At 36.7% G+C, this 26,527-nt stretch overlaps 1 protein-coding gene across 1 annotated transcript in view; it reads right to left on the bottom strand.

Annotated features, from left to right (window-relative positions):
* mus201 (rad2 superfamily protein mus201) overlaps positions 1–26,527 on the bottom strand; it is a 296,493-nt gene that overhangs the window by 182,279 nt on the left and 87,687 nt on the right. The window contains exon 3 of the mRNA XM_090412474.1: positions 12,937–13,115. Within this exon, the coding sequence (XP_090268600.1) occupies positions 12,937–13,115 (179 nt within the window). The remainder of the gene's footprint in view (positions 1–12,936; positions 13,116–26,527) is intronic.

Here is a 26,527-nt window from a genome sequence, read left to right as displayed (position 1 = left end):
TCCTTTAGCTCTGCAGCTTGAACAGTGTTCTGAAGTTATTCATGTTGTTAAATCAAACATTCAAGGCAACACAATCAGAGTTGTGTTCAGAGCTCGGAGAATGTCCTGTTCAAGAAGTATATTACAGTCTCCAACTCTCATTCACAGTCAATGTTACCGTGAATGAGAAATATAAAATACATGGGATGAATCTTAGAGGTGAACTTTACATAGACACATGGAATATACAGGGGGCTACAAATGGGTATTCTTGATATTGTCTAAAGAGATGAAGAGGTATAGAATTGACATCCTGGGAATTACAGAGACCAGATGGAATTCCTCAGAAAGACAGGATGGTGAGCTAGTTATTTATTAAGGATGTGATTCAGAGCATCATGGGATAGATGTGATACTGAGGAAAGATAAAGCAAGAGCTCTTCTTGGTTATAATACCATTAATGACAAGATATTTTATTAAGCTCAAGTCTCATCCTACCAGCAGGCCAATCATGGTTATTTATGTACCCCACACAGATTGGGCTGATGAAGAGCAGGAGGAATTATATGAAAATACCCAGTCTGTTTTGGACTTCCTACCAAGGAGAGATGTACTTTTCATCTTAGGGTATGTCGATGCAAAAATGGGAAAGAGTATGACAGTTAGGCCTGAGCATAGCAAATTTGGTCTGAATGAATGCAATGCCTATGTTGAAAGACTGTTAAAATTTTGCCCATGTTAACAGATTAATCATTAACAACACCTGCTTCCAGAAATGCCTACAACATACCTATACCAGACATTTAACATTGATAGGTCAAGGCACTAGAGAGATTACATCCCCCAAAGGTGGAAGATGAGCATCTTTGATATGAATGCATGTCCTGAAGCAGAGTGTGGTACAGACCATCAGCTAGTAAAAACTCAAGTAAGACTGATACTCCAAAACCTTTCAAGTCAGGCCCATCCAACTAAACTAGATGTAAGAGTAATTCACAGCAGCTTCACAGAAGAAACATCAACATCATATTATTATTATTCAGGCCTCCATGGAGTCAAAAGACTCATCGTGGGAGGTCCTTACTAGGAAACACAAAGTCTATCATACCACTCCTTAAACTCATTGACAGTTCTCGCTCTCACCACTCCATCAGGCAATGCATTCCACGGTTCAACCACCCTCCATGCAAAGAAACCATTCCTCACCCTCTTGCTCACAGATTCCTTTCGTCACTTCCAAAGATGGCCCCTTATCATCACTCCCTCCCACTGTTCAACCAAGCGAAAGAACTCCCCAGTGTCAACCTTGTAACCACCTCTCAACAATTTAAAAGTCTCAATTATATCACCTCTCCTGTTTCTATGTACCAAACTCTGCAGTCCACATTCTCTCAGTCGATCCTCATAACTAACATTGTACAATCCTGAAACCATCTTTGTTATCTGCCTCTGTACCCATTCCACAGTTAATTTATCCCCTTCAAATCCTGAGGACCAAATCTGAGAACAATAGTCTAAGTGTGCTCTGATCAGGGTCTTCTACAATGGAATGATAACTCTTTTATCTCTGCAGGTCAGCATCCTTCTCAGTATTGCAGCAATCTTCTGTGTTACCATCACCACCTTTGCAATATCTCCCCTGAATTTCAGGTTTCTATCAATCATCAACCCCAGATCTCTTGTCTCCCCTACTTCCTCCAATGGAGTATGAAGTGTCCCAAACCTCAAGACCTTACATTTTGCTGCATTAAACCAATGCTCCCGTTCATTTGCCCATCTGTCTAGCTTATTCAAATACTTTTGCAGGGCTACCACATCTGCACTATTACTAATAACCCATCCCAGCTTCACATCATCAACTGAATATCCCCTTGCAATCCATTGAAAACGTCACTGATATAAAGGTTAAACAATATTGGTTCCAGTACTGAGCTCTGTGGGACCCCACTTATAACCTTCTGTCTTCTTGAAAATTCCCCACCATACATAACTCTCTGATACATATCGGACAGCCAATCCTGCCAGTTGACCAACCTGACATCCAAACCATATGCTGCAACTTAAATATCAGCTTATCATGTGGCACCCAGTCAAATGCCTTCGCTAAATCCAAGAAAATGGCAGTATATGCTTTTCCCTCATCAACTTCTCTTGTCACTTTATTATAAAAGGCTAGCATATTACTAAAAGAAGAGCGCCCTTAACAAATCCATGTTAACTCTCACAGATAACATTACCCTCATCTGCCTAATGCTGTATACGGTCCCTCACTAATTTCTCCAAGATCTTAACAACTAATGATGACACACAAACTGGCCTATAATTAGACACATCCAGTCTACTACCACCCTTATGCAATGGCACTATCTTACCTTCTTTCCATTCCCTGGGCACCTTTCCCGCAGCCAGACTTTCACTGAAAAGACAGGTCAAAGGAGCTGTCAGTTCTTTAGCACATTCTCTCAAAACTCGTGGTGAAATACCATCCTGTCCCACAGCTTTACTGACATCCAGAGTACTCAGTATTTGGAACACCCTCTCCTCCTGCACCTCTAAACTTCAAACCTGCCCTATCCCTCTAGTATTAAAATTTACTCCTACAGGATGAAATACTCCAATAAAGTGTTCATCGAACAATTCCACTATGTCCTCTGCATCAGTCACTTTATTCCCATTTCTATCCCACAATGTCATTCTTCCACAATCATTTCTCCTCCTACTGGCCACATAGCTAAAAAATTCCCTACGAATTTCTTTGGATCAATCTCTTCTCATATTTCAGTTTCGCCTTCCTTACCATACTAGTCACTCTCCTGGTCTGTGTCTTATATTCTTCATGCATCTGCTCTTCACCTGTCTCCTTATATATCTTCCATAGTCTCTTTTCCACATGCAGTTCCTGTTTGATATTGTTTGTCATCCACTTTACACGAAATTGTGTCTATTTCTTCACTTGTGGAATACAGCTTACTATTGCTGCTAACAAATATTCCTTCATAATTTCCCAAGTACTAATGATAACCTGGCCTTCCAATTCCTCCCTCCATGAAACTTCCCCAAGTTGATATCTAAGACTATTATAATCACCTGCCTTATAATTCCACATACGTTCTCATTTTTTTGATACTCCTGCATGTCTATTCATCTTCCAAGTCAAAACCACATGGACACTCTCTCCAACTGGTGGGAGAGATGACATCTCAGTTATTATCAGCTCTTCTGATGCTATGACCAAATCCAAAACTCTTGAACCTCTTGTTCCCTCTATTACATGTTGCCTAAGACATTTGTCCCTCATGCATTCTAGAAATTCCATTCTCTTATTTCTACATGCATCTTCCTCTCTCCAATTTATACTGCTGTAGTTAAAATCTCCCATAACAATCATTCTTCTTGCACTTGCCACACTCAACATCTCCTGGTCCCCATCCTCTGTGCTCCTTAGTTTGTAGCAACACCCCAAGATAGTCAAATGTTTTTTTTTCAAGACTAGTGAGAATACACCTAAAATGTGGTAGGAAAGAGCCAAGGTACAGAGCCCAAGGTCATAATACAGGATACAGCTAAGAAGCATCTAGGCCCAATTAGAAGACCAAGAGACCCATGGTATCAGATTCAACATAGGATCTGAGTGAAAAGAGGCAGATGGAGGAAACAAAGAAGCATACAGACTAAAGGATATAAGAGATTACATAGAGAAGCCAGGAAAGCCATCACAGGAAAAGGAAAATTATTATGCTAACACATGTGAAGAGATAGAGTTCCAGGTGAGGAGACAGAATTATAAAAGTAACTTAAATTTAAGCCCAAATTTAATTTTATCAAAGACAGGAATGGAGAAGTACTAACAGAAGAACTGAAAATCAAAAACAGACAGAATGAGTACTTTGAGTAACTGTACAGCAGAGAGAATAAGGAAAATTTGAAAGAGCCCTCTCACCAAGAAAATTTAGATTTGGAACATCCTCTATTTAGGCATAAAACTGAAAGAGCAGTTAAACAGCTTAGCAACAATAAGGTCCCAGGTGCAGATGGAATCCCAGCAGAGTTAATTAAGGTCACAGGGGATGGAGGAATAAGAGTGTTTCACAGATTGATTACAAGGATATGAGAGACAGGATCATAGCCTAGAGACTGGAAGAAGTCTGGTTTCATACCACTGCACAAGAAGATAGATATGAAGGATTGCAAGAAGAAAAGAACTATTAGTTTAACATCTCATGAAAGGATGATTTTATTAAAGATTATTCTAAATATGACTGAGGCCAAAATTGAAGCAGAGATGCCTGAGGAACAAGCAAGAAAGGTACCCCTACCTTTCCTGCTTGAGATCAGATTTTGCCTTAGACAGATCTTTGAGAAGTATAAAGAGTTTAGACTCCCTTTGGTAATGTGTTTCATACACTACTCCAAAGCTTTTTAATTTGTTCAGCATGTGAAATTGTGGGAGATATGAAAATAATTGGTTTTCCTCAACACATTATCAGGTTGATTGCTAACTTGTACAGTGAACAAGAAGCCCTGGTAAGAACAGGTTTTGATTAACTGATTTGCTTCGAGTAAGCAGGGAAGTTGGGCAAGTATGCCTACTTCCACCTGTTTAGTATTTATGCTCCATGGCGGGAAAACATAAACAAACTACATAAGGATTCCAAAATAATCTTCCAATGGATCCCATCCCGTGTGGAATTAAAGGGAAACAAAACTGCAGATAAAGTATCAAAAATGGCCGCAACATCAAGTGATACCACAAATTTCGATCTTTTTAAAACCACCCAAAAAGAAAACATAAAAAGAACAATTCTTCAGGACATGACTCACCACTGGTACTTAGCAGAAAATCCAGGAGCTACCATCAACTCCAAGTTTAATTGCAGTGCCACTACCATGATCTCTCACCTCAAGACTGGCCACACAAGACCAATCAAGTTTAGCAATGGCATAAAAGTCTTCCCCACCTGCAAAATCTGTAACATCGAGGAAGCATCACCAATGCATTTGCTACACTGTATGAACATTTCCAAATGTGAACTCTATAACAATCCAGAAAAGGTGTTGTATAAAATACATGAACTTGACCTCTATGATCTGGTGTAATAATACCATGGGATAATTAAAAAAAAAAAAAGAAAAAAAGTATTTATGCTGAGGACATTTTGCATGTAGCACTGGATGGACTTAGGACAGGAATTAAGATAGGTGGCAGAGGGATCAGTAATCTGAGTAATGCTGATGATACAGCACTCCTTTGTAATGACAATGAAGGACTAGGACAAATTCTTGACAAGTTCAGAAAGAACAGAGGACTCACACTGAACCCTAGCAAGATAAAGATTATGGTTTTCAAAGGAAGTATAGATGGGGAAGCTCCTGAGAAATAAATGTGCCTTAATGGAGAAGTAACTGAGAAAGTCAGCAAATTTGAGCAACTGGGCTTCATCATTAATGTGAAGAATTGCTGTTTTGAAGATATCAGAAGATTAGGAATGGCTAAAACAGTGGTCAGAGACTTGAGATAAATCTGGAAGGATGGATCTATCTCCACAAGAACAAAGTTGAGGATTCTGGATGCAACTGTTTATTCAACAGCAACTTATGGATGTGAAACCTGGAACCTAAAGATGGGTCTGAGGAAAAGGGTAGCTGAATTTTCAGATGAGTTACAGAAGACTGTTGAGGATCTCTATATTGAAAGGCAGACAAATGGATGGGTGCTAGAAAGGATCATTAGACTTTAAGACTCCTTAAAAGTATTGACAGAAGAAAGCTGAAATACTTGAAAGAATGGAAAGAAGATTTCTTAAAACAGTAATGGTGTGTCTGGAGTAAATGATCTTCAGAGAGTTGAAGCCCCTAGAAAAGCATACAACAGGACCACCTGTTAACAGATGGTTCTGTTATATGATTCACAGGTAGGATTCACCATTTGTTCATATTAAAAAATAAAAATCCATATCAGTTGCGATTATAACAGCAGAAATTGAAAAAAAAAAAAATAAATAAATGAATCTTATCCAGAGCTCTGTGTACATATCTTTTTTACTTCCTGCTATACTTAGGGATTCCAGATACATTGAAAAAAAATACGGGACAAAAAGCTATCCCGAAGAGCTTTCTTGGGACAACAGGATGCATTAGCCAAAAACGGGATGATCCTGTATTTTACGGGACATCTGGGATCCCTAGCTATACTAAACAATGGCTTGAATTATTTAGTGAACTCAGGTCAGGCTTTCTACCTGATAGTTAATGGGATCCCCATAAGAAATGAAAGCTGCCTCAGCAGTTGGAATTCTTACAAAGTGATAATAACAGACAGTCATGATCTTAAGTCAAAGAGACTTCAGCTTTTTTTTTCCCTTCATTCAGTCCTCTATTTTAAGTATCTATTTTCAGTATAAAAGTAGAATAAGCATTAAAAGAATAATATAATATAATACAAGAAGGGATACTTTCAATTCTTTTACCACTGAAAGGGATATGAAATAGCAGGATCACTTTACTGACTAAGGAATAGGTGAATTACTGAGTGATCACTTAGTGTGTACAATTCAGGTGATGTGAGAACAGAAATAGATTAACTAGAGGTGTTCAGGATATAACAAAATCTCAATGCAATTATGGCCATGGGATTGGATGGGATACTAGCCCTGGAAATGCTTCTGTCAAATATTAAGTCTCAATTCTGGCAACATATAGTTCCATTTTAAAGGAGACTCCGAGAGAGATAGCACATTATAGACCTTTTAGCATCTCTGAATTGGTGACATTAATTATAAAAAATTACTTTGGAAAACATGTTAGAGGAAGAATTCAGGAATGGGTGGATAACAATACAACATTTTATCCAGAGGCAACATTCTGACAGAGATACAAAGTGATGGCTGAGTTCAGTTGGAGATAGGAAATGGCTACACACTACTGCTGGACTGTGCAAATCATTTTACAGGATATTCTATCACAGAACTCTGTTAAGTAAATTGAAGCAACAAGATGAATAAGACGTTGTGGCATGATAAGAGGCTGGTTGATAGATAGACATCAAAGAATAGCATAATGTTGGGGTAGAATTCAGAAAGTAGGAGACTGGTGTGCTGCAGGGATTTGTACATGGGCCACTGATAAATAATTCATGTAGACATTAAATATTTATATACAACAGCAGTAAATTATTTGAGGGGGTTGATGATGAAAAACTGGAGATGGCAACAGTTAACAAAGGTGATGTAGAGAACATGATTTATACAGACTAATAGTGTGAGCAAAGATTATGGTTACAATGTAGTAAAAAGTAAGGTTACATGCCATGTGATACAATGATGGAACTGGATTGCAAGAAGTTAGATTATTATTATTATTTATAGGGGTAGTCCATGGAGTCAAAAGAACTCATCATGAAAGACCCACTCTGTCCATTAACATAATATCTATTTCACCTTAAACCTATTCACTGTTGGAGCACTCAACAACCACCTCTGGCAATCCATTCCAATCATTCACCACTCTTCAAGTAAAGAACCTAGTCCACACACCCTTACTAACCACACTCTTAGACAATTTCCAAGTGTGACCCTTTGTTTTTCCCCTACTTCTCATATATTGAAAAATTTCTTTCATGTCAATCTTATAGAATCACTTGAGTAACTTATTAGTTTCTACCATATCCCCTCTCCTCCACCTGTCAGCTGAACTCTGCAACCCACAAACTCTCAATCTATCCTCATACTGAACATCCAGAGACCTGTCATGAACTTGGTCACTCGTATCTGAATCCTCTCCACTACCTCCCGATCCTCCAAGAAACATAGGTGTGAGCAAATCTGTACACAGTAGTTAACATGTGGCCAAATCATAACCTTATAAAGAGGGATAATAACCTCCCTATCTTTACTTTTCAATGTGTTCTTCAGCATCCAAGTAATCCTCTGAGCTATTTTGCCAACTCTTGTACTATGTCCTCTGAATTTCAAACCTCTATCTGCCATCACCCCTGGATCCTTAGCCTCATCAATTTTCTGTGAACTAGTACCATCAATATAATACAAAGTATGTAATCTTTTCATCCCAAAGTGCATTACTTTATATTTTACAAGATTGAATTGATAATCACAGTCCTTTGCCCACACTACGAATTTATTTAAATAATCCTGTAAGACATCTACATCACCTTTATCAACTATTGTCCTTCCTAGTTTAGCATCATCGGCAAACAACTGAATGTCCCCCTTCAAATCTTGGGCTATATCATTAATGTACAAATTAGAGAGTAGCAATCCTAGTACAAAGCCCTGGACACTCTGCTAGTCACCCTCATTTGCCTTGATTACACTATATCATACACTACCCTATGATGTCTATCAGCCACCATCTCTCCCATCCATGCAACTAGTTTCAAATCCATTTCCATTTGCTCCAACTTATGTAATAGTTTTCCATGTTGTATTCTGTCAAATGCCATTGCAAAGTCCAGCAATATCATGGTGTAGCCATATCCATTATCCAATTCTGCTGTCACCTTATTATAAAATGTGAGCAAATTACTGAGGTAGGACCTACTTTTTACAAAGTCAGCTGCCACTATAGAGTATCATATTCCTATCCACATACTCCTGAATTTTACTTTTAACCAACTATTCCAATACTTTAGTCATTATTCCTAAGATACTAATTAGTCTGTAATTTTCTACTTCTGTTTTGTAGCCACTTTTATGTAACTATCTTATACATCTTTCCACTCTCATGGAACCTTGCCAGAGCCAAGACAGAGATTAAACAACTTCATCAGAGGATATGCCAGTTCACTTACACATTCCCATAGCTCATGAGCTGACATACCGTCCAGACACAATGCTGTGTTTACATTGATATTTTGCAATATACTGAGTACTTCCAGCTTATCTACCTCAATACTCACATCAGTCCCTGTCACCCAGTAATTGTAAAGTCACCACCTGGATGATATACCACTGCAAATGGATCACTTAGTAACTGAACTATTTCTTCTACTTCTGTTACTTTCTTACCATCAGCACTGAGTAATCTTTCCATAATCATTATTTCTCTTACTTGCTATGTAGCAAAAACACTTTGGCCTGCTTAGCTAATTTTCTCTCAAAATCTGATTCAGTTTCAGTATTCCTTATGTACTAGTCACAAGTTTCTTGCTTGTGCTTTATACTGCTCATGAGCATGCTGATCACCTTCTTGATGATTGATAGAAACCTGAAGTTTAGGGGACATATTGCAAAGGTGGTGAAGGTAACACAGAGGATTGCTGCTATTATGAGAAGGACACTGACCTGCAGAGATAAGAGGGTTATCATTCCGTTGTATAAGTCTCTGATCAGACCACACTTGGACTATTGTTCTCAGATTTGGTCCCCAGGATTTGAAGGGGATAAATTAACTGTGGAAAGGATACAAAGACGGATGACAAAGATGGTTTCAGGACTGTACAAGGATAGTTATGAGGATCGGCTGAGAGAATGTGGACTGCAGAGTTTGGTGGATAGAAGAAGGAGAGGTGATATGATTGAGACTTTTAAACTGTTGAGAGGTGGTTACAGGGTTGACACTGGGGAGTTCTTTCGCTTGGTTGATCAGCGGGAAGGAGTGATGACAAGAGGCCATCCCTGGAAGTTACGAAAGGAAACTGTGAGCAAGAGGGTAAGGAGTGGTTTCTTTGTGTGGAGGGTGGTTGAGCCGTGGAATGCATTGCCTGATGGAGTGGTGGGAGCGAGAACGGTCAGTGGGTTTAAGGAGTGGTATGATAAACTTTGTGTTTCTCAGGGGGGGACTTCCCCTCGATGAGTCTTGACAGACTTTATGTCTTAGAAAGGACCTCCCTCGATGAGTCTTTTGACTCCTTGGAGGCCTGAATAATAATAATAATAATAATAATAATAATAATTCTTTCCACAATGCTTTTTTCTTTTTTTTTGCAGCTCCTGCTTTATATTGCTAGTCATCCACTTAGTTCCTACTCAGTTTATTCTCCTTACCCTGGGTATGAACTCTGATACTGCGTCATTCAAACAATCTTTGACTGCTTCCTAATGACATTCATTCCACATAGTTTCCTATGCCATGGCATTGCTCTAAGTTGTCTCCTAAGTTTGTCAAAATCACCAGCTTTCTAGTTCCACATAAACCCTTTCTTGACAAATTTCCATGTATTGAGCAAACTCCCAGGACAAGACTGCATGGTCACTTCCCCCAATTGGAGGTAGAGTGGATATTCTGATGCTATTACCAGATCCAATGCACTTAAATTCATATTCCCCTCCATCACATGCTTTTTCAGGTAATTATCCCTTAGTAACTGTATAAATTCCATTTCATCATGTGTCATTTTCTCCTTCCAATCTATATCACCACAGTCAAAATGGGTAAGGATTTCAAGTTGATGGTGAATAGGGAGTTGAAGTTCAAAGGTATACTGTAAACACAGGCAAAACAGATCAAAGGATCAGTTGGATGTTGAAGCATACACAGATAACTAGGAATAAAAAAGGTGACCTCTCTTTATGAGGCTCAGATACAACCCAACATCTGGACTACTGTGCATAGATTTAGATTTATTATTATTTATTTTCATTATTTTCCTGACCCTCATGGAGTCACAAGACTCATCATGGGAGGTCAACACGTGAACACAAACTCTATCATACCATTCCTTAAAATCATCCAGTTTACATGCACCCTCTCAGGCAATGCACTCCATGCTCTGACCACTCTCCATGCAAAAAACTTATTCTTACCCTTTTACTCACCACCTCCTTTTGCAACTCCCAGGGATGGCCTCTTATCCTTGTTTCTTTTTCTCATTCTACCATAAGAAAAATTTCCTCAGTGTTAATACAATAATAACCCTTCAACAGCTTAAATGTCTCAATCATATCCCCCCTTTCCCTTCTATCCACCAAACTCTGCAGTCTACATGGCCTCAGTCTATCCTCATGATCAACATTGTACAGTCCCGACATCGTTTTTGTATGTCTCTTCACCCTCTTCAAGGTTACTTCATCCCTTTCAAATCCTATTGACAGATCTGAGCACAGAAATCCTGATGTGGTCTAATTAAAGCTCTATGCAATGGGACCAACACATTTATCTCTCGTGGTCAATGTTCTCCTCGACATTGCCATAATTCCCTGATGTGTCTTCACAACCTTTGCAATATGTCCCTGGAACATCTCTATCCACAATCACCCCAAGATCCCTTTCTTCCTCCACTTCCAGTATAACTCCACCAAGCGAGTATGAAGCATCCCATCCGTGGATCCCAAATTTTAAAACCTTACATTTATTTCATTAAACTGACATCACCATTGCTTTGGCCACCCTTCCAGCATATTCAAATCCTCTTGAAGAGCCAAAACATGAGTACTATTATTAATAACCCTCCCAAGCTTCACATCATCTGCAAACAACTGAACATCTCCCTGTAGTCCTGTGACAATATCACTGAAATAAAGTTTGAACAGCAATGGTGCCAGGATTGACCCCTGTGGAACTCTACTTGTAACTTTCTTACTCCCTGATACTGCTCTTTCACATGCAACTCTCTGGTATCTATCAGAGAGCCAATCGCCAGATGCCTGGGTTTCTTGGAAAGTGAAGTGTTGGAAATAGGGGCAAGTGAAAAGGCAACTGACAAAAATGGTAAGCGGTTTGTAGAGTGCTCCGTATGAGTATGACTGAAGGTTTGTGGGTTACAATGTTTAGATGAGTAAGAAAAAGAGGGAATATAATACAAACTAAAAGTTTCTATCTAATTTTAATAAAAAAATTTTAAATAAAGCAAATCACCTACTCCACTATCCATATCCACCTACTCCCTTCAGATCTTTTTTGAACTTCATGTTGAAGGTTTAATGGAATATTGACAGCACTAAGAAAGGATTAAAAAATAATTTTAATGCTTCCAATATTTCGTCTTATTTACTGAGACATCTTCAGGAAGTACAAATAATAAACAACAAAATACTCAATGAAGTCAAATGTGGGTGACTGTAAAGTCCTATCTAAGGAGGTGCACCCTCTATGGCATTTGTAGGAGGCCTAGAATGTAAACTGGGACCTCTGATGATTATTGTTTCCCAAATTTTGGTAAGTTTTATGCATCTGTATTTGTTTGAATTAGTTTCATTTCTGAATGCCACTGCCAATTCCAAAAACAGTCTTTCATTTTTAAATTTACTATGGTGGAGAATGATGGTTTTCTTCCAGAAGATTCTGCGACTGGTATCCAGTACATGGTCTGCAAGGTCTGAATGACCATGACCACAGTTGACTGCAGATGTAAGATTTGTGGCTAAATGGATAGCAGCTGATAGACTTGTCTATCCAAAGTAAGCCAACTTGTAGTTACAGGGTACTTTATATACTCCAGGCGCTGAGAGAGAGAGAGAGAGAGGGTTGCTGATCTCTGATAGAACAGATAAGGGTAGCAAGTTTCCAGTAGGGCTTCAAAGCTGTGTAGAGGTTGTACATTTTTTAAAGACCTGGCTATTTTTTCTGATGTGCCCTCAAATGTAGGAGATGCTGATGGGATTTCTGAAATCCTTCTGAAGGGATGGCCAAGGAATGGGAGAAAGACCTAATTATTTTTTTAATTCTAAGCACTGTAGCCATTGGATAGGAAGGTGCTGTGTATAGTTGAGCTCTGTTGAAAGACAGACTCCACTGGAACAAAGATTATAGGCTCTATTGGTTAGAGTTTTAATGGTTGGGAGGGGGTGATGGTGTGAAAAGTTTGTGACTGTATTTGCCTGTGTGAGTGGGTTTTCTATACAGTGAAGGAGAGATTACCATTCGAAAGGTGTTTTTTTAACTGACTGACTTATAAGATAATTATTGCAAATCTTAATTCCTTATTAAATTAAGAAATTAATAACATTTAATTATGTTTTTTCTATCTTATTTTAATAATAAAAAAAATTAAAGTGAATCACCTATCTGCTGTATGACTTGCTAGTGGAGGAAGTTTGTATAAGTCATTATCCAACTGTACATTACAACTCTCACCAGAACTATTTTGAACAAACTGATTTATAAGATAATTACTGCAAATCTTAATTCCTAATTTATGCCTTTTCTTCTCAGCTGCATCTTTTTTTTTCTGACGAGAGGCCTAAAAACATTAAAAAAAAAAAAAAAAAAAAAAATATATATATATATATATATATATATATATACACACACACACACAGACACCATACTTGTGTTCATAGAAACCATATCACCTTACATAAACTAGTTTTCACAATTTTCATGGCAAAATCACTATGGCTAGTTACGTGCAGTTAACACCTCACAGAAAAAGCTTTGAATAGAGAAGCTATTCGTCTCATGAAATAACAAAAAGGGTGTCCTGTAGTCAATCTACTGTGGTATGGCTGCTGTTGAAAATGAAGAAAACTGGATCTGCTGAAAGGAAGGAAGCCACTGTCTACACCAGGGTTTCCAAAACTGTGTTCTGCAGAAGGTGAATAAGTGTTCCGCGAGAAGTTCTCCTGGAATTTGTCATTTTAGTTCTCTAAGCATTTTTCATGAATAAATATTTTATAATGGAAATATTCTGAGGAGAATAATATTTGTGAATATGTCAAAAAGCTCAGACCCAAAACGCCTAATAACATCTGTGTATCGTTAATTTTCACACATCAAAATCTTTCAACATTTGGGAAAGGGAATACCGCTGTTTATGACCGCTCATAAAAATTCCCATCAAGCGGATTATAACAATTGAGGCCATATCCTCTGTTCTCAAAACTGAAGGAAATGAATCTGTGTAGCAAATGTCAGTGACCAAGCAGCATATTTTTAAACATGGAAATATTCATGAATGAATTATCATTAATTTTCACCATTCGAAATCTTTCAACAATTGGGAAAGAGAATACCGCTATTTATGACCGATCATAAAAACTGCCTGTAAGCTGATTATAACAATGGATGGAGTACCCTCTGTTCTCAAAACTGAGTGAAATAACATCTGTGTTGCAAATGTTAGTGACCTATCAGCAAGGAAATATAAAGAAAAATTTTCCACTAAAATTGAAGATCAAGGTAGTTTGAATCTGGTTCTCAAATCTAGTAATACTGAATACTTTCTTCGCAAGTTCATATTGTAGGGTGAAAGTTTTGAAATCGTAGTGCCATGATTTTTTAAAAGTAATTGGCCTGCAGATTTAAATTTTAATACGAATAAGAGACAATGGATTTTGATTAATTTTGGTATTAAGAAATCTCTTATTGAAGGTGTTTGTGACGCAACAGATAGTGAGTCATTCATCACCAGCCTACAAAGCGATCTTCAGTGTACAAAAAATACAAATTAATTTAATGATGTTTGTTTAATTTATATTTAATTAATTATTAATTAATAATCAATAATAAAATAAGCTAAGTTAACAATTAATTATTAATTAATACATTACAAAATAATCAAGGTGTTCCGTGAAAATTTCAGGATTTGTGAAGTGTTCCGTAGAGTATCGGAAAAGTTTAGGAAATCCTGGTCTACACCATGCCAAGATTGAGTTCTAAAGCAGCTCTCCTCAAAAGTCGGCGTGCATCATCCAGAGAACTGAAACGGGACTGGGGAACAGAAGTTGTGACAAGATCTGTAAATGTTAGGAGAAGACTCATTTGACAGGGAATGATAGCCAGGTGCCCTAAAAAGAAGTCCTCATTAACCAAAAAAAAAAAATAAATAAACTGCTTGGTTAAATTGGTGCAAAGATCATGCCAAATGGACCCCTGATCAGTAGTTCAGTGAATACATAGGTGTACCAGAAAATTTTTGAAGAAAAATTGCTGTCTACTATCAGAGACCACTTTACCGTAATGACAAACTGCATCTTTCAGGATGATTCTGCCCCTTGTCATAGGGAATAAAAAAGCAAGTAATGCTATTATAACCCTAAAATGTACCATATGAATTGAGCTTAGTACTTAAAAAAGTAGGTTAATAAGTGGCTCAATGAACACTTGATTCAGTGGCCTACCATAGGTAGGAAACAGCCCAGATCTCAACTTCATTAAGAGTTTATGGTACCAAGAAAAAGCCAAAACACTTTGGGAGCTCCAAAAAGCTATTATAAGGGTAAGGAACCATGAACTGACAGTTGTATTCAAAAGGAAATTGATTTTGTCAATGCCCTGCCAATGCCAAACTGTAATAAAGTCAAGAGGAGGGCCCATGAAGTACTAAACAGCAAAAGGTGAATTTTCAGCTTTGAATGTTAGTAAAACTGTGTAGTTGGACTAAATTTTGATACCAGTATTTGTTATTCCAATGAAAATATCACTGTTCACTCCATTTTTGAAATATCTGCAAATTTGTTGTCATTTCCTAATTATGTCACATCTTGTAGTAAAAAGAGCCAAATATTAATCACAAATAAAAATGTTATATTACCTTCATTATTTGTGACAATTATCATGCTACACCCTTTTCAAAAAGGCATTCAAATTTAATTACCAAAAAAAAATGGTTAAAGCAGATAATGCAGTTTCTATGAACATGAGTGTATGTGTGTGTGTATATATATCTATATCTATATATATATATATATATATATATACCGAGTACGGAGTTAATACTACAAATTGCTATAAATATATATATATATATATATTTTTATGAAAAAATTGAATGACTAGAACCGAGATTTAATTAAAAAGGTTTTAATATAAACACACTACTAGTTTCGGCCTGTAACAGCCTTCTTCAGGTGACATTATAAAAGAAAAAACACTAAACATTGAGGGTTAAAAGACTATGAACAACATAGACAGTCTTTATACATAATTAGCATGAAAACGTTGTAGTTGTATTTGAAGCTGTTCTTTCATTTGTTGCATTGTTGGGAGAGTGCGTGCTTGCTGCATCACGTGAACGCCAGTACATGATTACAGCTGAATGACTATCTGGGAGGTTGTAGCTTAAGTTGTTATTTAGATGAACAGGATTGAAGATGATTTTCTCTCGATTCCACAATTTTTCTCTCTATTTCGTCACTGCAACGGAAGATGTTTGTAGATTTTTCCCAGCAGACTTTGTGACTTTGGTTATCATCATTAGGATTAGCCGAGAAAAGGATGTGACTTGATAATGCACTCGCTCGCTGTCTCTTGTAAGTAATGTCTCTCATGTGTTCTTCCATACGCATTTCGACAGATTTGTCTGTCTGCCCGAAATAAGGAATATCGCAGTCGCATAATATTTTATATACGACAGGGTATTTGAGTTGATGATGACAAGGTTTTGGGTAGCTAATTAAGGAACGGATCTTTGGAAGTGGGGCTAATTAAGGAACAGATCTTTGGAAGTGGAAGAAGAAGGCTGTTACAGGCCGAAACTAGTAGTGTGTTTATATTAAAACCTTTTTAATTAAATCTCGGTTCTAGTCATTCAATTTTTTCATAAAACTATGTATGTTAACCGAGTCAATGATCATTCTGTCATATATATATATATATAATTTTTTATTTCCAGAACACAGTTCTAAATATAATCAGTAGTTTCATAATAACCATAAATTAATATTTAACATAGAAATAAACATTTTAAGTGATGATATTTCAAATTTATCAAACTGATATTATTACTACTTACTTAATAAGTCTATATTCTACATCTTGTACTTTAAACTGAAGCTAATATGAAGTTAGAAATTTATTACTCTGTAGCAGAATCAGAACAATGCTATTTGGATTGAAAAAAAAAAAAAAAAGGGTTTGAATCCTAAAAAGGGATGTCTGACCAACAGTGAATTAGTAAGAAATACAGACAAAACAAACAACCCACTTTGAAAACATCCAAAACTAATATATAACAAACAATGGAAATAGAATTAACAACCCAAACTGAGTAAAATCAGATTATAAAAAGCTAAGTCATTTGGATATAATAGGTCATTTGGCCTAATATAAGCAAATGAAAGATAAAATTAATCATGACTAGCTACACAAAACATTATAATCTCAATATTAATTAGGCATTAGAGAGGGCAGCTGGATCAATGAAAAAGGAAAAATTGGTTCTTGTATAATAGTAAAATAATAGGAAATGATTACCTAACATATAGAAATGTTTGGGGAAAATTTAGAGAAAAGCTCAAAGCTCATAATAATGATAAATGCCTGTTGGATTTCTGTTCAGGACATGGATTAGTTATTACTGACCATGTTTCAAGAAATAAGAAAAGTCTCACTGGCTATATTATAGTTGATAGTGATGTTTTTCCACTACTTCAGGACAGAGTATACAGAGGATTTAAAGTAGGAAGTGATCAATATTTAGTTTTAATCAGAATAAAACTGAATTTCATATTGAAAAGAAGAGTGTGCAAGAAAGTTTTAAAGCAAATCCAGATTCAGCAGCTTTCAGAGGTGAATTGAAGACTCAAATACACACATCATTGAAGAAAAAATGAAAGAATTTGAAAATAACCAAACTTTGGAGATTCAATGACAAATCCTAAAGAAAACATCGATTGATTCAGCCAGAGAGGCATGTGGTAAGGTTATAAGGACAGAAAAATCAGAACTCCATGTTGGACTCAGGAAATTAAAGAGGCAGTGAAGGAAATGAAGAAAGCATATCAAAAGTTCCTGGCAAGTAAATCAGCTCGTGCTCTTAGCAAATACAGAGAAAAATGCGAGAAAGCAAAGCACTGCGTAAAACTATATAAACAAAAGTCATGGGAAGACTTTGGTAAGAATACAGAAAATAAATATCAAGGAGGTGGTAAAATATTCTGGAGGCTATTGAAACAACTTAGAGATGGAGGAAAAAGTACTGCAAAAGGAATCAGAGATGATAAAGGCAACATGAAAACTGAAGATAACAATATTCTAGATGTCTGAAGTAATTACTTCAAAAGACTGCTAAATGAAACAAGCAGTGTCAGCATGATGGTAGAAAACTTCCAAAAGGAATGCAATCAGGAATACATATCCATACTTGAAGTAGAAAAAGTCATCAAAAACCTGAAATGTGGAAAAGCAGCTGGAGTAGATGAAATTTGACCAGAAATGCTCAAATATGGAGGTATAAAAGTTTTACAGTAACTGCATTGCATAATTCAGAAGGCCTGGTCAGAGAATCAAATTCCAGAGCATTGGAGCAGAGCTCTCATAGTCCTGTCCTATTCTGTGCCTCTTTGCTGCATTCCTATGAGAGATAAGTCCAGTATTCTATATTTTTCCTCCACTCCAGTCTTGTCTTCCTCTCCTTCTCTTTCCCTCAACAGTTCCTTCGAGAAGTGTCCTTTGTAGGCAGTTATGTCTCAGAAATGTCCGAAATAGCTGACTTTTCTCTTTTTAATTTCTTTTATCAGGCTCCTCCTGTTCATGCATACCATCTCTAGTACCTCTTCATTTGTCTTTCCATGATATTCTCAGAGTAGATTCTTCGCAGCATCCACATTTCAAATGCCTCCAGTTTTTTTCACTCAGATTGGAGAGTGCCCATGTCTCTACTTCGTATAATAATGTGGACCATATGTAACATTTGGAGATCTTAGTCTTGTTTTCAGATTTAATTCTCTAGATGTCAGTAGATTTTTCATACTGTTAAAAGTTGACCTTGCAATTTCAATCCTTTTTCTAATTTCATCTTCTGTCCTACCTTTCTCTGTGATCAAGTGTCTGAGGTATGTTTATGTTTGCACCTGTTCTAATTTATTTCCTTTTATATTGATGCATAATTTTGGTATTTCCTTTTCTCTTGAAATTATCATGATTTTTGTCTTTTTAAAGTTGAAATTGAGGCCATACTGTTTGCTATACTTGAGGGTTTCCTCTATATCATTCTTGAGGTCATATCTGTTTTCAGCTAGAAGAACAGTGTCATCTGCATATCTTAGGCTATTAATATTTCTGCCCCCTACAGTGATTCCTTTAAGGTTAGTAATTTTATTAAATATTTCTTCTGTGTACAGGTTAAAGAGAATCGGAGACAAGACACAGCCTTGTCTCACACACCTTTCTGAATTTGGAATTCTTCTAAGGTCTCTGTATTTATTCTCAAAGATGCAGTCTATTCCCAGTAAAGATCAGTTATTAGCCGTATGTGTTTTCCATCCATGCCTATTTTTGAAAGATTTCAATTAATTGCTCATGTTGAACACTGCTGAATGCCTTTTTGTAATCTATGAAGCAGAGATATACATCTTTTTGTTTTTCTAGATATCTTTCTATGATGGTTCTGACATTGAAAATACCTTCTCTTATACCTACATTTTCCCTGAAGCCACTTTGTGTATCATTTATTTCTGTTTATTTTTCTTTTATTTCTTTCAAGAATAACATATAGGAGGACTTTTGATACTTGACTGATGAGGCTAATTATCCTGAACTCTTCATATCTTGTAGCTATCATTTTTTTGGAAATTGGAACAAAAATTGAGTGATTAATATCTTTGGGTAGAAATCCAGTCTCTTATATCTTATTGCATAAATTTGTTAGAAATTTCATTCCTACTTCATCGAGCCCTCAATCATTTCGCCAAGATATTATCTATTCCTGCAGCTTTATGTGGTTTTAGTTTTCTGACAGTGTTTTCAACTTCACGAAGTAAAATGGGTGGTCCTTCTAAATCAGTCTGTTCAGGAATATTATTTCTTTGTTGCTTGTATAATTTCCTTGTATATTCAATCCATCTTTCCATGATGCCTTTTTTATTCATTAGAAAATGGGTCTCTTGAGACTCTAATGACACTTGCATTATTTATTATATTTGTCGAGCTTGTCATTTCTCTGATCTTTTCATACAATTCTCTGCTACTGTCTTCTATCAAGTGTTTTCTAAGTCTATACATTTATTCTTAATCCATTCCTCTTTGGCTTTCCAGCATTCTTTTTTTTATTTCTTTATTCATGCTTTTATATTCAGGTTTGTTCTTTAACTTTTCTCTTTGTTCCATCAACTTTAATATTTTTTCATTTATCTAAGGTTTATTCCTTTTCCTTTTTAATTGTGGGAGTGTATTTTTGGCTGCTTCATTGATGCTGTTCTTGAATGTTTGCCAGTTCATGTTAAAGATACCAAGCTATTTTAAACCTGGTTTTACTCCATTTCCCAAGTAAGCAAACAGACAAGTAAGTCAAGTTTGCGCCTGCAAGTATTGCAAGTCTAGATGACCCCACACATAGTGCAAGTCAAGGCAACTCATGGTAAAGGTGGATAAGCTCTGATCACTATTCTTAATATTTACCCTTAATGCAAAGCACATCTCCTGGAGGAGATGTATGATGCTATGTATTAAAGGCAAGGAGCTACTACCCAGACCGGTTTCGACCTTTATTGAGGTCTCATCAGTGGGAGCCAGGCTAGAAATACCAAGATTTTAGTAATACAGAGCTTTACCATGAGTAGCCTTGACTTGCACTGTGTGTGGGGTCAACTAGACTTGCAATACTTGCAGGCGCAAACTTGACTTACTTGTCTGTTTGCTTACTTGGGAAATGGAGTAAAACCAGGTTTAAAATAGCTTGGTATCTTTAACATTTATTATACCCAAGGTAAAATACTTTCTACTGTTCATGTTAATTTCATCAATTGGTTTCTATTTTCTGTGTGAGTTGTGGTGTCAGACTTGTTAAGGGAGTTTGTAAATTCTTTTATAAAGCAGTCTTTAACTTCTTGGTTTTTAAGTGAGTCTGAATTATAAGTTTCTCTTATGAATAGTTGGCTTGGTATCTTAAGTTATATTTTGATTTTTGCAATCACTGGGTTGTCTTCCAATCCTATATAAGTAATTTACCTTATATTGGTGAAACTGGATGTACAATCCCTATACGTAAAAAAAGAACACAAAAGAAACATTAAATATAACAATTTTGGTGAGCAGGCCTCTCAGATCACGCTCTCAACACCCTACACCAAATTGATTGGAAAAGTACCTGCTCTTTACATCATACAAAAACCTGGTATGAAAGAAAATGTAAAGAAGTGTGTGAAATTCTGATTAACCACCCTAATCTCAACAATAATGGTGGCATAAAAATTCCAAGAATTTGGATGGCACATATTCAGCCTACTTAGTATCTAGCATACTTTAGGAAACTATTCCATACCAATTGGTTGAAATTTATATGTATAATCACATTGGTTTTTTTTTATTTTTTTTAAATATATATATATATATATAAACATGATGCTCTCCAGTCCAATTTAGTTTTGTAACCCAATAGATAATAATAATAATAATAATAATAGGACTCTAGCTTTGATGTAGTAAAGAGTTTTTTTTGTTTTTTTTTTCACCAGAGGTCAGGCCAATAATTGTAGTAATGGTTGGTCAGTAACTTTAGCAAACCATGTAGATTGTAATGCAGCTTATTTCTCTGTATATATTGTGTATGCTCCAGATAATGACCTTGATATGAAGGTCGAAACGTCAAGTAGTGATTTTGGTTTATAACTAACAGTTGTCCCCATAATTTTTCAAAATGTAAGCTTGTCTATTAGATTAACAAGTAATCTTGTACACCTCTGGAACAGAGAAAAGATGAAATTTATCAGTCAAGCAGATAAGGGCAACTGGCTTATCTGCTGACAGAGATTATATGTCTTTAAAGCAGTGCAGAGATTCTACTTCTCTAAAACTTTTAAAAAAAAAAAAAAAAAAACTTTAAAAACCTTACCTTACCCAAAATTTATAAACCCAATAAATCTCTCCATCCTTTAATAGATGCTACTGACCATACTTCATCTTATACAAAAACTTCCACCCACTTTAAATCTTTAACTGAAACTTTAGTTTTTAATAGTAAAGATATCATGACACTTTAACATTAATTAAAAATGTTCCCCTCTCCCAATAACTAATCTCTTCATTTTACAATCCACACCAGTTACTTCAACCGGTATATAAACAGAAGGAAAAGACATGGGCTTTAGCCAATTTTTGTATGGAGCATTTCAAAAAACATGCTCTTGATACTGCATAATCAAACCTTCTATCTGGCTAAAACAATAAAACTCATACGGACAAATCAGCTTTCAGAACACATGCAATTTACAGACAAAAAATACTAGTGGTGGTGGGTAGTAGATGGCTTTGGTGTAGATGATGATGGTAGTAGTGGTTCAGTGTAGTTGATGAATTCAGTGGTGGAGACAGAGTTGTTGATTAGTGCCCTTCCTCAATGAGTCTAAAGACTCCTTGGAAGTGTCACGAAATAATAATAATATTAATAAAATACATTGATAATGTGTAATCCATTTGACCACATAAGCACAGACACATGAGATTATCCACTTCAACAGTCAGCATCACAGAACCTAGTTCACTGGAGAAAAAAAGAAAAGAATAATATATTATGTGATGTGCTTTTTTGTTTAGCAGAGAACAGGTCCATTCTGGTTTTTTGTATTTTGGCTTGCAGAAGAGCAAAACTCCAATTTCTGTATACCTTCTGTGCCTTTTCAGACTGTACATTTTCTTTGATTTTCAGAAAATCAGGAATTATAGAATTACCTCTGTAATTTTTTTAAAAAATAAGTCTGTTAGAAGGGACTTTTTTGCATTAAGGAATGCACTTTTTTTCCCTGTTTTTCTATTTTTTGCTATTTTCAAGTTTAAAATGCATTTATAAATTGGTTTAGACAATACGTTGGTTTATAAACATAATCTATTATTCTTTTCTCCAGTGAACTAGGTTCTGTGATGTGGCAAATTCAATATCTCCAAAATATATGGAATGCTATAGATTGCAAGCATCCAAGATGGTTTCAAAAGGAGAAAAAGATTGTGAATATAGTATAATAAATATAAAGTGACTTGCAGAGAGAGAGAGATAGATGAGTTGAAAGAGGAGATAGAATGTTTCGGGAATGAGATGAGAGTAGGCAAATGGAAGAGATGAATGCAAGGCAAATCAGAGGAGGAGTGAGAGAGAGTTATGGGAATGATGGAAGAGGAAAGAAGAATGCGAGGGAGTGCTGGAACCAGGGATAGAGTGATGCCAGGACAGCAGGTAAGTAGGAGAACACTGAGAGAAAGGACAGATGAAAGAGAGTGAGGGATACAAGTGAGCAATCAAGGAACAGAGTGATAAGAGGTGTGATGTATGGAGACTCGATGATCCATGGTGTGCAAGATAGGATGCCGAGGAGTGTTTGTCTGGAGGGATGATAGAAAGTGTGGCTATGGCAATTAAGAGGGATGAAAGGATGGATGAAATGATTGTGATGGTGGGCACGAATGACTTGAGAGGCAGTGTAAATTGGGCAGTGGGAGATCTGAGATTCTTGCTTGAGGTTGTGCAAAAGAAAACGCAGAGAGGAAAGATTGTGTGCATTGCCCAGGTATGATAGTGACGAGCTGATAACCAGAATGTGTGAGAAGAGAGGATTGGAATATGTGGATGCTTGGAGGGCATTTGAGGACAAAAAGAAACTGTATTCGAGAGACTGCTTGCATTTGAATGAGGAAGGACATAGACATCTGGAGAGATTGCTGTTTCCTGAATGAGTTGGTGTGTCAATGCAAGGGAAACTAGAATTCCCAGGGTGAATGGTAGTAGGGATGGTCTCTTGTGGAATGGGTGCTTGAGGGAAGACATCAGTCCAGTGGGGGGTCTGGAGGAGATAATGATAAGTATAGATGCAGTGACATTTTTATGCTTTATACTAATGCCAGGAGTATCGCCATAAAGGAGATGAATTGGTGGCGCTGAAAGCATCAGTCTGGCCAAAGATTATTGGGATCACTGAGACGTGGTGGACAGTAGATGATATAAAAACAGGAATAGAAGTAGCAGGGTATAACATTTTTCGGTGGGATAGGAGGGGAAAATGTGGTGGTGGAGTACTGCTTATGATAAGTGATGACTTATGTCCTCTAAGAGTGGAGGCTTTGGAAGGCAGTGACACTAATGATTTTGAAAGCATATGGTATGAGTTAGAGCTGGGCAAGACAGGAGATTTAGTGGGGTGTTGACACAAGCCAAGGAGTACAGAGGGTGAGGAGTAGGAGATGTTTAGGCAGTTGAGCTTGGCACGTGTAAGAAGAATGATTGTTGTGGGCGATTTAAACTACAGCAGTATAAGCTGGGAAGAGAAAACTGCTTGTAGTAATAAGGGAATGGAATTTCTAGAATTCTTGAGGGAGAAATGTCTTAGGCAACACATATCACCTACATAATTATTATCACCCAACACCCCATGGAGTCAAAGACTCATCTAGGAGGTCCTTTTATCATATACACAGCTCATTATATCACACTTTAAAAACACTCAAATTCTCTGCAGACACAATACTCTCAGGCAAGGCATTCCAATCATTCACAACTCTGCATGCATAAAATCTACTTCTCACTCCCCTGCTCACACCTTCTTTATATAGTTTCCAGGGATGACCTCTGGTTCTCCCCTGATCTCCCACTGTATTCTGTAGAACCTCTGCAACATTGATCCTATAATAACCCCTTACCAACTTGTAGGTCTCTTTCATATCTTCCCTCTTCCTCCTATCCACTGGACACTGTAAACTGCATCTTCTCAATCTTTCCTCATATTCGACATTCCAGAGGTCAGAAACAACCTTAGTAAGTTTCCTTTATCCACCTTCTGCTGGCAACAATATAATCTGTCTGATTTCTGTATTCACTATTAGGTGGAGCCCACGTGTAAAATCTTCTTTTATGTTGTTGAAAGCAAGTGTTTGCAATAAAGCAACCATTTTTGACAAAAAACTCCAACATCCTTTTTCCTGCATCATTCCTCAGTCCTAAACTAAACTTTCAGTGATGCCTCGTTCTTCTTTTTCTCCCACCTTTGCGTTCCAATCACCTAACATCAAGAGAAAATCTGCTTTATCAATACTGTATACTACTAGTTGCAATCTACTGTAAAATTCTTCAACTTCATCTTCACTTGAATAGCGTTTATTCTGATTAGAATTAATCTGTCAGACACTGGGTTGTAACCCAAAATATATTTTCTGTATTCTATTCTAATTATGAATGTCACTCCATTTCTTCAAAGGTTTCCATGTTCAGAGTAATACATCATAAAATCATCAGTATCAAAGTGGCTCATTCCTGTCCATCTCAGCTCAGCGATTCCAAAAATATTAACTCTAGTTCTTCTCATTTCTTCCTTTACCAGTTCCAGTTTTCCTTGATACATGCTTCTTACATTCTATGTTCCGGTTTTATGTAAATCAGTAAAGCAAAGGCATCTTCTGAGATTAACTGCATCAGAAGTTGAACTTCTAGAAGGCTTTGATCCAACTTCATCAATTCCTATTAGCTTCATTGGAAGTTCCTCTCTGCTCTTCCCCAGTAGCCATTTCGATGCCTTCCAATCTGGGTACCCCATCTTCCAGCACCATATCATAATAACTTAAGCCTTTGTTCATAAGATTTTTTGGTACATCACAATCTACCATTTTGGGAGTTCTGTAGCTGTGTTTATTATTACAATTTGTGATAACTGTAATAATAAGTTTTTTTTTAAATTAAAATTTCATGTGTCAGTGTCCAAAAATTTGTGTTGCTCTAAAAACATTGCTAATGTTAGTTTATGGTCATCTAGGCCAAGTAAATCCAGATAATCTTGAGAGGAGCTTCTATTCCACAGCAAGTCAATATTCATATCCACAATTATGAGAACATTGTCACTTCTGATCTCATCTAGAATACCCTTTATACTTCTTGTATAAAGTTGGACTTTGTATAATAATGTAAACTATAGACAGCGATTACATATATATTATGCTGTTCTAAATATAAATTGACATTTTCAGCTGTTTTCATTTTTACGTTGTTAATATTATTAACGTTCTCAAGGGCTCACTTTAGTGAGTATGGGCATGGCAAACCCGTGGTCCCTCCCCTTTTTTCTTTGCTTCTTTCTTTTCTTCTTGCTACCTTCCCCCCAATGCTATTAGAGTATTCGAGGGCCTCTGCAATCCTACCACTAAGAAAGTGGTAGGGTTGCAGAGGCCCTTTCATCTTATGTGGAAAGGGCCTCTGCAACCCTACCACTTTCTTCTTGCAATGACTTCACTCCAAAATGCTACTATGATTGTGCCTAATAATGCATCTCATGCTGCATTGGCTGTCGCGCAGAATGATCAGAGCTGCATTCAGGGCTTAGGCAGAGGGTCCTGTTCGAGAAGTATATTACAGTCTCCATCAAAAGTCAGTGATACTGTGAATGAGCAACACCGAATGTATAAGATTACTCTTAGAAAGGAATTTTACATAGGTACATGGAATGTCTGGGGTTTATAGATGGGTACTCTTGAGATTGTCTGTAAAGAGATGGATAGATATAAAATTGACATCTTGGGAATTACAGAGACCAGATGGAATGGAGAAGGTCACTTCAAAAGACAGGATGGTAAGCTAGTTATTTACTCAGGTTTTACTCAAAACATCATGGGGTAGCTGTGATACCGAAGACAACTCAGGCAAGAAGCCTTCTTGGTTATAACCCCATTAATGATAGGATACTCTCCATTAGACTTAAGGCTCAGCCTACCAATGTATCAATTGTGGTAGTTTATGCACCCTGC

Source organism: Typopeltis vanoorti, chromosome 22 (genome assembly GCF_054136105.1).
Source record: "Typopeltis vanoorti isolate ZY-2024b chromosome 22, IOZ_Tvanoo_1.0, whole genome shotgun sequence".
Taxonomy (NCBI): domain Eukaryota; kingdom Metazoa; phylum Arthropoda; class Arachnida; order Uropygi; family Thelyphonidae; genus Typopeltis; species Typopeltis vanoorti.
The sequence above is the reverse complement of the archived record's forward strand: the minus strand, read 5'-3'. Positions and strand labels throughout refer to the sequence as shown.